Source organism: Cupressus sempervirens, chromosome 8 (genome assembly GCF_028749045.1).
Source record: "Cupressus sempervirens isolate cs-2001-9-10 chromosome 8, ASM2874904v1, whole genome shotgun sequence".
Taxonomy (NCBI): Eukaryota; Viridiplantae; Streptophyta; class Pinopsida; order Cupressales; family Cupressaceae; genus Cupressus; species Cupressus sempervirens.
This window is the reverse complement of record NC_143125.1, coordinates 581549329-581563801: the sequence shown is the minus strand read 5'-3', so window position 1 is coordinate 581563801 and position 14473 is coordinate 581549329. Positions and strand designations below refer to the sequence as shown.

The 14473-nt window shown below is 37.7% G+C and overlaps 1 protein-coding gene across 1 annotated transcript in view; it reads left to right on the top strand.

The window, feature by feature from the left end:
• The window catches only part of LOC149543760 (pectin acetylesterase 3-like), a 182433-nt gene that overhangs the window by 34224 nt on the left and 133736 nt on the right, over nucleotides 1-14473 (top strand). Inside the window, exon 4 of the mRNA XM_089798453.1 lies at nucleotides 759-832. Within this exon, the coding sequence (XP_089654579.1) occupies nucleotides 759-832 (74 nt within the window). The remainder of the gene's footprint in view (nucleotides 1-758; nucleotides 833-14473) is intronic.

The following is a 14473-nucleotide window of genomic DNA, read 5'->3' as shown; positions in this document are numbered from 1 at the left end:
CATAGCCCCCTACTGTACGGCTACTTTGCTCACCATACAACCTTGTCCTCAATTCACTGTATGGCCTCCTTATACTACCGTATGACTAGAGTGCTAACTGTACATCATCTCTTTGCCACCGTACGACACATTTGGTTTCCAATAGCATACCATACGACCTTCATCCTTATCCGTACAACCCTGTTTGGCATCCATACAAGTATTTCAATCTTACCATACTGCACTCAGCTGATCGTACGACTTCATTCCAGTGGCTGCATATTGATTTGAGAGGAGTTGTAGGTATAGGTCATCACACAAATATAGGTGTTCACACATATTCCAAACTAATTTACTTGTATTTTTCCCTAGTATCCCAATTGTCTAGGTGACTAAGTTTGTGATCCCTATATGTTTGAAAACATTGAATGTATTAACCTTTTTGAGCATTACAAATTCCTTATTAATTAAGAAGATCCATTTGTTGATTCCTCAGGTTTCTCAATGTTCTGTATCCATTTCTATTCCATTATCATGACAAATAAATTAATACATATTAAGGATGCAAACCATAAACAAAATATAGAATACGAAAATAAATATGAGGACTTGTAAATGCTCAAACTTTTTGGAGGAGAAAGATGTATGGATCAACATTAATCAAGTTTTGATATTTTCTATAATCATCTCTGAAATGTTTTAAAGTTCCTTTCTCATTGCAGTAATTATGTATCGGTCTATGATGCTAAGAATGTTTCTCATGTTTATATACGTGACAGACTTCTATAATTGGAATAGGGTGAAACTTTTGTACTGTGATGGTGCCTCTTTTGCTGGGGATTTGTATGACAAGGTGTGTGGTATGAAGATTTATTTTGTGCTCTTTGCAAAAAATATATAATTTTAAAAATGTTTATTATATATATATATATATATATATATATATATATATATATATATATATATATATATATATATATATATATATATTTCCAATTGATGATATGTCCTAAACAATCTTTATTTGATTACGCAAAATGCTTTTTTGTTTCATCATAATGATATTGATCCACATAATCTAGCAGGTCCAGTCAACAACATATGGTTGGTTATGAATTTATCTATTATTAATATATATTTTAACTTACTAAAACAATATCACAAGTTCACTAAGAGAGCATTTATGTTTACCAGTTTTTTATCAACATATAGAATGATTTGGTAAGTTATGAATTGACATTATTGCATGTTATCCCATTCTAGTGTAAGTCATAATGTTGTAAATTAGTGCCCATTAATTATGCACACGCAAACTTCATACATTCACAATGACCAAGAGATTGAATACACAAGTTGGGAGAAACATAAAAATATAAATTTTGTCGTTTCCAATGAGGGTATCAAATCACCTTGGGAGGCTCTCTTGTTGGTTTTCTTAGTAACTAGATTCTACAACCTCCGTAAGACGCATATTTCCTATTGATAAAGCTATTTTAAGAACTCAAAAAGCCTTCAATGGCGTTCCAACTCTAGTGAAAATTACATTAAGTATTTCATCATTTGAAATCATCACCACACTTGTCATGCTCCCTCTTTCGGTCAAACCCACTCACAAGTTTTTCTATTAGCTCAGTGTTCCCTGTGAGCTAGATAGTATTGTAAGGGGCTTAATTTTTGTGGCGTACTTGTGCACTACTTTTCCTGAGCTTGAACCTCTTTCAAATTAACTTTTTTTGGCGCCATTCTAAGCTAGCCGACTAGCTTGTTTTGATTTTCTTGAACATCATGCATATATCAGCATTAATAGAGAAACATAATCATCAGCCAACTTTTGCATTGTAAGGGGCCCAATTTGGGCGGCATACTTGTGCACTACCTTTCTTGAGCTTGAACCTCTTTTAAATTAACCTTTTTTGGCGCCATTCTAAGCTAGCTGACGAGCTTGTTTTGATTTTCTTGAACATCATGCATATATCAGCATTGATAGAGAAACATAATCATGAATCAACTTTTGAATTTATTTGTCTTTGGGATTTCTCATTAGAATTGTTGGGAGATTTCAATTTCAGAGGTGATATATTCTCCCTACTCCAGCATCATTTCCAATTTGGTAAAGTCTCTTCAAGACCAAATTGGGCTGATAGAATTGCAAGCATTGTCAACAATTCATAGTTTCGCATCGTGCGATCTTGAGGTTATTGTTTATACCAGCAATTCACTTGGCATACTGACATCTTTCCCTTGTAGGAGCATATTCTTACATTTTGTCATTCATTGTGATTAAAGTTCAGTGATCTTGTATCTGCAATTGTCATGATTCCCCAAAGATATTCCTATTGGCAATATAGGTTTGTGACATTGAGAAACACATCAAACATATTGTGTAGTCCATCAACAACCATAAATCATTGGTGACAATTTATGAAACATATACTCAGTGAACATTGCCATTTGTACCATAGAGTTTGTATGTTCGACAAACACATAAACATCTACTATAATTACCATCTTAGGGTATCAACATTGACAATGATCATATTGGAATTGATCAGAAATGACTTACACAAACATCTGGTGTGATTCCCATCTCAACGTATTAGGATCAATAGTTACATTGGAATTCCTAGAAACAACATTGTGTTCAAATATGTTGGATTGAATCTCACACTGCAAACTGAGGAAATGGACAACGAATCTCAATTTTAGTAGCAGCATATACATCTGAGATCAATGATGGCCCAACTGCACATTGAGCTATTATCATATTTGTGCAAGAGCTATGTCCTAATATCACTAGGACAAATACAACGACACTAGTGTATTCAACCTTTACACATCTGCATCTCGAGAATATAAACATTTGATTTTTCAAACATATGGTCATCAGTATATCAGTCATACTAACATCATCACTCCACAACGCCTTACTCAAATAGTTGTTAGAAGGCCAATGTGCAAGGTTTCTTGAGCCATATCTAGATTGTAATTGCAGTTGTAATTGTTTGATTATAATTGATATCTCACATAGCTGGCATATGATTGCACGTGTCTATTTTTGTTCTTGTATCTTGTTTGAGATATTACAGTGGTATCAAAGCTTTGACCTTGTCAAGTTGAGGTCAATTAATGAGTGAAGACAAGATTACATAGTGTTAGAGCTTATAATTTTTGTCGCACCCTAACATGTTTCGGTCCCAAGTCTTCCCGTCTTGAAGTTGAACTTGAAGTTGTAGTTTACTTCAAGTTCAAGTTCAAGGTCTCGTTAACCTTCCAATGGATAAGTGCACTTTGTTTTCTCGAGTTGACCTTAGTAAACTTGAAGTCGAAGTTGATATTGAAGCCCGACCACCCAAAACTTCAACTTCAATTTCAGTGTTGGTTTTGCCCGCTAACAATTTTTGTATGCAGATCAAAGATTGTCGAGCCAAATCAAGGTGCGTCCCAGCATAATATTCCCTAAAGCATCTGAAGTCATAAGCGAAGAAATTTAAGGCGGTACGTGTTTGTGTCTGGCAAGATTGGATGGAGTATTAACAATATCATTTCATGATCACTTGTTATGGGAAAATATGTGCGGATTTGACACGGTATTTAAAATAGAACACCCGCGGTGCCTTTTCCAATGAATGTCACACGAACGAGTAATGATGGCATTTACTTGCTAAATCTGTCCTACGATCCTCTGTGCAAATCATTCCTTAAATGCATTCATTTTCAGCCTTTTTCCCACTCTTTCCATTTTCTCCATAGAAAATTCAGCATATTGGGTAGGACGAATAGCAGGCTTTGTCTCTGTCGAACTGTAAGTGCTTTTTTCATTCGCTTCTCTATTTCAAATTGTGTTCGCTTTGTTTTGGGATATTTCTAGCCTTATCTTTTTCGATAATCATGACTCTTTTCCGCCTAAAATTGCCCAAATTAGAGAAACCACCTTTGCTCAGCTCACTCTCTGAAATTCGCGACACATTTCTGGTAAATAGAAACCTATCTGAAGTAGTAGAGCGAGCCAAGAACACCCCATCAAGTCCTATTTACCAGAGATTAGTGGATAGTGGGTTAATAGAAGCTACTGCTTTTCCTGCTGCTATCGCATACCCTGAGTGTGTCCTTGAATGTGCAAATCATTTCGATCCTGTTTCTGGGTGTGTTAAGAAAACATCGGGGGAAGTAGTTGTCAAAATCAACAAAATCAGTGTCAATTCCGCCCTTCGGATCCCTCATAAAGAACCCTATGAGCCATGGACGTTCAAAGAAGCTGAGCGCCTGTATGCCGCAAACAAAACCAGCTACGACACTAAGATTGCTCAGTCCTGGCTCTTGAAGCCTGCAGAGGGAGGTTCTAGGCTGCCTAAACCATTGACTATCGAGCACTTTATCAAAGAGATTGCAGACATTGTCCTCCTGCTTAATAGAATTAAGGGAAATAAACATGCTTTCCACTAGGAGTCTTGGATGTACTTCTTCATATAGAAGATAGTTGAGGGAGTCAAATTCATTGATTGGTCAGACCTAATAGCAGAGAACTTGCATAAGGGCTTGATAAATGTTACCAACTGTGGTCCGTTTTTCTTGTCCTCTTATCTGATTTACATCCTAGCGGCATCTAAAGATTGGGACTATCTTCCACATATACCTTGGGTAGATGACATGCCTATCTACCAATATTATAGAGATCTCCAGGAAGACACAGTATGCAAAGAGTTTAAGAAGGTCAATGATGTCTTTTTAGGGAAATTGGTATTTGAACTACAAGGTCGAGAAAACGATAGGATGTCAGAAGAAGCCATGCAAGTTGTGCAAATTTATGGTTGTTATTTCATTCAATTTCCCAGATTTACATATATTAGAGTGGGTGGTTTTCTTGGTGAACCTTTGAAATTACCGCGCTATTGTTCAGATTCTATAGTGTTGTCAGAGATGTGTAGGCAGTTTGCTTCTCTTGTTGAGTCCTTTCAAATTTCCAAAAAATCCTCTTCAGTATTCTTCCCGATTGAAATTGGACATTATAGATGCCCCAGTTTGAAAGAAGCCATATTGTCAGCCAAATCATTAACCCGCTTATGTCTTAAGTCTTTCACCTCTCGAGATTTTGACTACACTGGCTTTATTAGAAACAATATTAAAAATGCAGTCTCTCTGTTTCATTCCCCACAATTAGAGGATTTCTGGGTGAACTGTCATAATGAATTTGAAGTGAGGAAGAGGCTGTGGTCATGCTTGACCATTAAACAGGTCATCATGTTTAATGTGGAGTTAGATACTTATGGGCTGAAAGATGATGATTCTGAAGAGGTACTTGATCAATTTTACATGGACTAGGTTGAATACATGCCTATCCCTAAGATCGACTGGGAGAAAAGGGAAGAAAATGATGTATATGCCCGTACCAAGGATGTAATAGCTAGAACTGCCAAATGGATAAAATCAAAGGCAGCGGCTACTCCAAGATTTTCTGAGAAGTCTTCAAGAAGTAGAGATAAAAGGACTGCCCAAAAGCAAACTAATCGAAGTGTCCTTGATTCTGTTGCAGGTCCACTTGAAGTTGAACTTGAAGCAGTTTCGAAAACACTTCAACTTTAGGTTCAAAAGGAGACTCCGAAAAGCAAAAGGATAACACGCTCGAGCACAAAAAAGGCATCGATCGCTAGAAGCAAGAACACCATAACTGTTGACCTCGAGGCAGTGGAAGATCCACCTATGGCAGACAATTTACCAAAATCTCAGAACTTGGCAGCGACTGCTGAGAATCAGCAGAGTAATCTCATTCTAGTCAAGTGTTCCTCAACTGCAGACAAAGATTAGGCAACACCTAAGTGGCTAGAGACATCAATAGAGAAGAAAAGAAGCATAGTCCCAATATCCATGCCAATCGATGATCTAGTTAGCAAGTGTCTCGGTAAAGCGCCTAAGGTAAAGAAAGCGAGAATAGAAGCGAGGATCAATTTTGATAAATCGTCAGGACGATGGGCAGCAGAGATAGCTACACCGCCAGACGGAAGCTCCCGTGATTCCATAGCCCCTCAAGACTATCAGATAACCAAGGTTGACTTAGGAAAGGGAAATCGCGAGACAGATATGAAATTCTTTGAGGTGTCCAATAAGAAGATCACGGAAAGAGTGTGGAAAGATGGGCAGGATAAGCAGGAAATGAAAGAAACGATTAAAAACATGGCTCAGTATATTAATGCTATCCTTCACCCTGAGGCTAAGCCAATCAGTGAAATGTCTGCAATCGTTGATGTGTCCTCTGCGACTAGTCAGCAATCATTGGAAAATTTGCACAAATGTAAAGCGGTGGCAAAAATAGTGGGCGAATGGGTTCTGGATGTTCTGCATAACACCGTAAAACACATAGGTCACTTAGACCAAGCCTCAAAGGAGATATTGAACATTTTCAAAAAGGTGGAAACAAGCAATGAGGGATACGAAAAAGAAAGGAACAACTGGTCCAAAATAGTCATGTGGCTGGAAGAAGTGCAAGAGCTCGGTTTGCAGAAATTTCAGGCAGAATGCCCCGTAGCTGGTCTTGATGAAAAAGCCCTATATGTCCTCAGAGACTGTATTGAATGGAGAAATGAAGTACTGACACAGGGAATATCTGAGATCAAAGAGGCTCTACAAGAACTTAGAGTCATTCAGCAGATTATGCAGAATGATCTCAAATGGTTTGCCAAGCAGTTCATGGAGAGGGATGATGACTTCGTTGCCCAATCAGATGAAATAATCAAAGAGGTGCAAAAGAAATTTCAGGAGTGGCAAGATAAAAAGACGCCGGATAAGCAGGACTTCTCCAACGTGGCACATATTGAGGCTATGTTGATCATCAACTTAAAGCACCTGGAGATACACGAAGAAAAGATCGCCGAGATGAAGAAGATAAAAGAGGTTTGGAAGCAGAGATTCACCTACATTGGCTTGCCGCACCAATCGGTTATCTCGGCCTTTTCAGCTGCTTATGAGACGTGGAAAACGGCGAAAGTCGTGGCCAGTGGAGATAGCGCTGCATGAGCAAGACAAGCGGTTACGCTTGAAAGTAAAATTAGTTACATTTCCTTGGCCGTTTTCTTTCAGTTACCTTTTTTTCAAGATTAGCAGTTTCTTCGCAATGACGATTAACTCCTAGCGGGGTAATTTTGGCTTTGGTCCAATCCGATGCCTATAAATGTAATAATTAGTATTATTTTAGGGTTAGAATTTCTCCAGCAGACCGATAGACAGAACTATTTTTGTTTATGGTCTTATTTCTAGTTTAGAAGTAGCATTTCAGGATTTCAGCAGATACATGAAACTCTACAGTTTGATTTTGGGTTGAAAGCTTTGTGAGTGGATACTATTATCTGCTTATTTTAATCAGTATTTCTATAGATACTATTTAAGCTTTTAGCTGCGTCTATTATTGATTTTGGAATTGTCAACTCTAAATTTGGAAATTCTGTGAGAAGTTAGTTTATGAAATTTGCCTGCTCGATGATTTAATTTTCAATTATGTGGATCATTTTGATAATTAAAATCGAGTGGTTCTTTTGCATTAAAGTCTGTTTCGTATTGATGAGATGAAATAAGTTGTTTCAACACCTTCAGCAGATTATTTTCTTGGAAAGTTATTTTGTTGAGTTTATTGGGTTAAAACTTTCATTGCAATAAAGGTAGCTGCGCCTGTTTCCATTGAAGAAATTTTAAGCAAAGAATTCCTAAGCCTCTCGGATAGGAATTCATTTGTTAGTTTACATTCTTTTCTCTGTTTTGATATATGAACATTCATGGGAAAAACTGTTCACTAATAGTTTTTGGCGACTCCGCTGGGGAACGATAAAATGGTTTTACCGCATCATGAAGTTTTCCCAGTACTCCAACTAGGCTTAGGGTTTGATAACACACAAGAAGATATCATTTCTGACCTAAGTGCACAAGCTTGGAAACTCAGAACAAGCCTAGAGCAATTTACACAAGTTAATCAAGTGCTTGAAAGGGAAGAAGAAAGGGCCGAACTCATTAGGGGTGTATCTATTGTTAACAAAGAAGCAATAGTGGATAGACTGGTCCCAAGGCCATTCTGAGTATTGCATATTAATCTATATATTGATAAGCTGGCTAGCAAAAGGTATACTCGAAGTGAAGAAAGAAAGGGGTTCATTGATGAGTCTTATGAATTTGTAAAAAACCTCAATTTTGCCCCTGACCTCTCCCAGAAGCGAAAGAAGTTTGTCAAGAGTAAAAGTAGGCCGACTTGTCCTAAGAAATCTACCCCTATAGTTGTAAACCTTCAAGCCTTAATTCCACTAGGGACATTCTCATTTAAACATCCAGCCTTTGAACCTCATTTTCCCTAGGATGGTTGCTAACCCTTGGGGTGCACAAGTGGGTCCCTTGGCTCTTGGAGGTAATCTACATCCACTTCCTAAAGGTGCTAGAGATGTGTTGCCCAAATTTTATGGTGATGGAAAGAAATCAACTGATGAGCACCTTAATGCCTTTAATACTTCATGTGCTGTCCTTGCTGTTGCACATGAAGATGTAGCTGTGAGGTTATTTGTGCAGACTCTGATTGATGATGCGGCAGACTGGTTTCATCATCTACCTCAAGGTTTTATTACTGACTGGAATCATATGCGTACTGCTTTTGAGGATAGATTTAAATCCTCTAAAGATGAACATACCTTGTTACTTCAGCTAACTCAATTGAAAAAGGAGATATAGGAACCCATGAGAGATTTTGTAGCAAAATTCAATAAGATAATTCATAAAATTCTTGCTACCAAGAGACCCAATGATGAAAACTGTAAAGGATTCTTTGTTAATGCAATGCCTCCGGACATCAGTTTTCATTTGAGGAGAAACAGAGTAGCAGATGTTGAGGCCGCTCAGAGACTAGCCTTTGAACTAGAAGATGATCTTTTAGCTGTGGGAAAATGGAAGAAAGAAATGCAAGGTTCTAAAACTCAATCACCTTCCTCAGAAAAATCAGACCCATTGGTTCAAAAGCTAATCAATGATGTGATGACTCTCAAGAAACAACTTCCTAAAATGAACACTCCATACCAAGATATCCCAAGAAAATATCCAGGCCAAAGTTGTTTTCAGGGAAAACAACTTACTTTACCCTTAAGTCAACAAAGATTACAGATTGAAGCTCCACCTAGCAAAAATAACATGTGTGTTTTTCATCTTACAAATGATCACGAGGGAATTTCTTGTCCTGAAAATATTAGATATCTGCAGCTTGAAGCAGAAAAAGTGGCTTGCACTAATGTAATAATAGAAGAAGAATCTTCTGAGGAACCTGGCGACTCCGTAAATTATTACCTTGAGTATGAATCTGATTCTGACAGAGGTAATGACATCTTATTGACCTTAGAAGAGGCTTCCTGTTCAGTCTTGACTCGAGGGCAAAGGATTGGAGCAGCTGAAACTCATGATAAGAATAAATCAAATCCTACACTGGCCAAGGAACAAAGGGAGAAAAGAGAAAGTGAAGGTAAGTCATCACCTGTTGTAACAACTGTTCCTCAAATCCTAAAGAAGGTTGTTGATTCAGATTCCACATTTGACATTGTTGAGTTTTGTAAGACATCAAGGATACAAATTTCTCTTGCAGAATATTTAAGAATGAATCCTGGTGAGCTTAATAAGCTGATTGAGTATGTTAATCAGTCATTTCCTAACAAAGCAGCCAAACAAATCCATGAAGTCAAAGTATCAGAAGGCAATGAAACAGTTGCTCAACAGAAGAAGAAATCCTCAAAAGGTAAGAAAACAGAAACTCAAAAATCTAATAGTCAGGAAGAGGTAGTTCAACCAGACCCAATCTGTCTTGAACCCTCTTATAACCACAAGCCTGATCCGTTTTATGTTTCTCTCTTTCTACATGGCTTTAAGTTGAGTAATTGCATTATAGATTCAGGGGCTTTTGATAATATAATGCCAGCAGCAGTAGCAAAAGCTTTAGACCTTCCTTTAACTAAAACATTTGGCAAATGTTATTCCATGGATTCAAAACAGGTACCCTTGGTGGGTCAAATAAAAGATACCCAAGTGGCACTAGCTGCTTACCCTGAGAAAAGAATTAAACTCACCATTCTGGTAGTGGATATCCCCACAAGCTATGGCATGCTTCTTAGTCGGACTTTTTGTCGAGACCTAGGAGGGGAAGTTAAAATGGATTGGTCTCAGGCTGTGGTACCTATTGGGAAGGAGAAAGTAACCCTATTACCTGAAGCAAAATCCAAATATACAGTCTTCCCATCTGATGACCCCAAATCTCAAATCCTTTATCAAGAGACAGATTTCGCTAACTATTTAATTTTGTCTGAAGATGAGAAAACAGGTGAGAAGCCGTTGGGATAAGATCTGCTTTGGACTCTCGAGTTTTATGGAAGTTGTTCGAATGGATTTGGAGCTGGTGTAGTTCTCATATCCCCTCATAATCAGAAATTCCCTTTTTCTTATAAGCTTGTCTTTGAAAATACTAACAATACAGCTGAGTATGAGGCCCTACTTCTAGGCATAGAGGACATCAAGCTATTAAAATCGAGAGGAGATGCCGAGTTGATAGTGAAACAGGTTAAAGGCATATTTTCAGTCAAAAACCCGAGGCTCAAGCATTATAGAAATCGAGTATGGGACGAAATCGAAGATTTGAATGCTTTTGGAATTGAAGCAATTCCCCGAGAACTGAATGATAGAGCAGACTCTTTGGCAGTATCAGCTTCTTTGTTAATTCCCCATTATAATTTCATGAACAAGAAGTATTCAGTGGAAATCATTCACAGACCAAGTGTCCCTAATAATAATAATTCTTGGCAAGTATTTAAAGATGATGCTCATATTGATGCTTTTTTGCAGAGTGTTGAGAAGTTCTCTATGAACTATTTTGAAGGTTCAGATGTGGAATGTAGAGAATTTTGTCCTGATTCACCTGATGAAAGTGATGTGTTACAATTAAAAGGGAATGTTATACTTAAAGGTTTAGTAGAACTTGAAAAGCTTTTTGATAGGAGAGATACCTTCCTAGCTCAGGATTTAACATCTAAAGAAGATCCAAATGCTGATTATGAGAAGGTGAATCTAGGAGATAAACATAATCCCAAAATCATTAATCTGGGAACCTGTTGTGATGAAGGTGAGAAAGCTAGATTCATAAAGCTCCTATCAGAATATATAGATATCTTTGCTTGGTCTTATGATGATTTGAAGACTTTTAGAAATGGTAAATTCAAGCACCATATTACTCTGAAACCAAGAACCTCTCCTTTTAGGCAAAAATTGAGAACGTATAATCCAAAGGTTTCTGATGCAATATTCAGAGAAATAGACAAGATGCTTAAAGCTCGCATTATTTTTCCAATCCATCATTCCACATGGGTGGCAAACATAGTGCCAGTCAGAAAGAAAAACGAAGAAATAAGGATTTGTGTTGATTTTAGAAACCTTAATCAAGCAAGTTTGAAAGATAACTTCGCTTTACCAATAATGGATCAAATCCTTCAAACAGTTGCTGGTTCAGAAATGATGTCTTTCCTAGATGGCTTCTCAGGTTATAATCAGATAGAAGTTGCTAAAGAGGATCAACACAAAACAGCGTTTACGACACCATGGGGAACCTTTGCTTACAAAAGAATGCCTTTTGGCTTAATAAATGCTGGTGCCACTGTCCAACGAGCTATGAATTCAACCTTTGGTAATTTATTGGACAGATGCATCACAGAATACCTTGATGATATGATAGTGTTTTCTAAGAGACGGAAGAAACACTTGAAAGATTTGAGGAAAGTGCTCCAGAAATGTAGAGATCACGGAATTTCATTAAACCCCAAGAAATCAATTTTTGCTGTGACTGAAGGGAAGTTACTTGGACACATGGTCTGAAAAGAAGGAATCAAAATTGACCCAGAGAGAGTGAAAGCCATTCAGCAATTATGTCTCCCTGTCAATAGAAATGGTATCAAATCCTTCTTTGGACAGATCAATTTCCTGAGAAAATTCGTGCCGGATTTTGCAGAAGTTGTTAAACCTATGGCTAAGTTACTCAGTGAGAAGCAAAATTTCAAATGGGATGAACCTGCATCAAAAGCATTCAAAGAGGTAAAAGAAGCTATTGCTAAAGCTCCATCCTTATTTCATCCTGATTTCAAAAAGGACTTTATAATGTATTGTTATGCATCTGAGCATACCATGTCAAGCATATTGCTTCAAAAGAATGACCAAGGAGAAGAGATGCCTATCTCTTTTATGAGCGTACCTCTGAAGAAACATGAGCTTAACTATTCTCTATCTGGAAAACAAGCTTTTGCTGTTGTAAAAGCAGTAAAGTATTTCAGGTACTATATTTTGCACTCTCATTCTGTAGTGTATGTACCATCCACTGCTGTCAAGAGTATTCTCACGCAGCAAGATGTGGCAGTCAACAATCGAGCAACGTGGGTGGCAAAAGTCCAAGAATTTGACTTAGACATCAGACCGACTAAATTGATTCGAGGGCAAGGTTTGTGTAAGCTTATTGCAGAAAGTAAGAAAGAAGAATCGTAGCCCACTTGCTTGTTTGTAGGTCTTAAAGATGAATGGTATTCGGATATTGCTTATTTCCTAACATACGGAAGATGTCCTGATCATCTGAAAGGGAAAGACCGGCGTACCCTTCAACTCAAAGCAGCCAAGTTTGTTATCATTGATGACATCTTATACAAAAGAGCCTCAGATGGTATGTTTTTGAGATGTGTTGATACCGATCAGCAGGATAAGTTATTGAGAACCTTCCATGATGGAGCCTGCGGGGGTCATTTTTCATCAACAGTGTCAGCATTTAAAATCCTGAGAAGTGGTTACTATTGGCCAGGTATGTTTAAGGCTGCTTACCATTGGGTTAGAAATTGTGAAAAGTGTCAACTGTTTACTTGGAAACCACAGTTAGCTGCCTTGCCTTTGAAACCAATAATCATAGAAGAACCATTTGAACAGTGGGGGTTGGATTTTATAGGGCCCATTAATCCAGTTTCAAGTGTGGGACACACACACATCCTCACTGCTACAGATTATTTTACCAAGTGGGTAGAAGCAGTTCCTATTAAAGTAACAACCTCGCAAGAAGTGTGCAGATTCTTGACAGAAAACATTTTGACCCGTTTTGGTACTCCAAGTAAAATAGTGACAGATAATGCACAGAATTTTTCATCCAGGGAAATTCACTTGTATTGCTATGATCATGTTCTCCATTTGTCTCACTCTTCAAATTACTTCCCTCAAGGCAATGGGCAAGCAGAATCCATGAATAAAAACTTGGTTAACATTATGAAAAAATTGGTGGATGAAAAAGGAAGGGATTGTCACAAGAGATTGTATGAAGTTGTGTGGGCCCACAGAACTTCTCCCAAAAGAGCCATAGGTATGACACCTTTTGAGTTGGTATTGCAGCCCTTTGTTTGATGATCACAGAGTTCCAAAAACACCAAACGCTGCAAAATAGACTCCCAACCCGATCACAGATCATACATCAAATCGCTGCCAAGAATTGCAACAACGACCTCTCAAGCTCAGGTTGAATTTCCAATAAATGAAGTGCAATTCTTAACCAGTCTTTCAAGCATAGTAAGAACTAAAATGAAAGACTCCAGGCAATTCTCAGATTGCAAAACTCCAAGTTCACAAACTCCAGATTATTTGCAAAATTACCCTCAACCAGATTAGTCCCCACAACAACAATAATGATAGGAAGGAGACTCACAATTCCAACCTTGGACAATTCCAGAAGTTAATGTACAATACCTCAGCTGTAGATAAAATGCTCATTCAAAACAACACCCCTATACTTTAACAAGGGCTCCCAGTCCATAAACCTCAGAAAAGTCACAAAGGCAACAAAAGCAAATAAAATATCCTAGCGTGCATTTCCCAATGAAATGAGCTCATATTTATAATGCCTTGTTGACAAAAGTTTCCAATAGAACTCGTTTTTAGAAACTGAGAAAGTTTCCTAAAAGATCTCAACTCTTGGGACTTTCTAACTCAACTCTTCAGGTAATATCTTTTAATATTATAATTATAATGATGCAACTTCAATAAATACTCAATAAATAAGAGCTCATGCAATTAATTACCACATCCATTGCAAGTGACAATCAATTGCCAGAGCCACCCACTACACTGCTAAAAATGGCAACTGCCAAAAATAGACTTATTAAAAATAGTAAGTCCACAAATGGGACACACAAATCACCTTGTCAACTCACAAGGGTCACTATGATGAGCTAACTCCATCAATCGCATGAATTCACCAAAAACAGGGACATTACAGTCCTTCCTCCCCGAGATTGCTTGACCTCATGCAATCTAGCATCACACTAAAACCTCCACCTAAATCAGATAAGAAACCAGTGATGTCCCTGTCCTCACTAAACCAATTGCATGCCAATACCATCATTAAAACCAATAACATGACCTACAACATAGCACCAAACACCTATGTTGATGATGTAAAAATTAGAATATCACTAGCAAACAA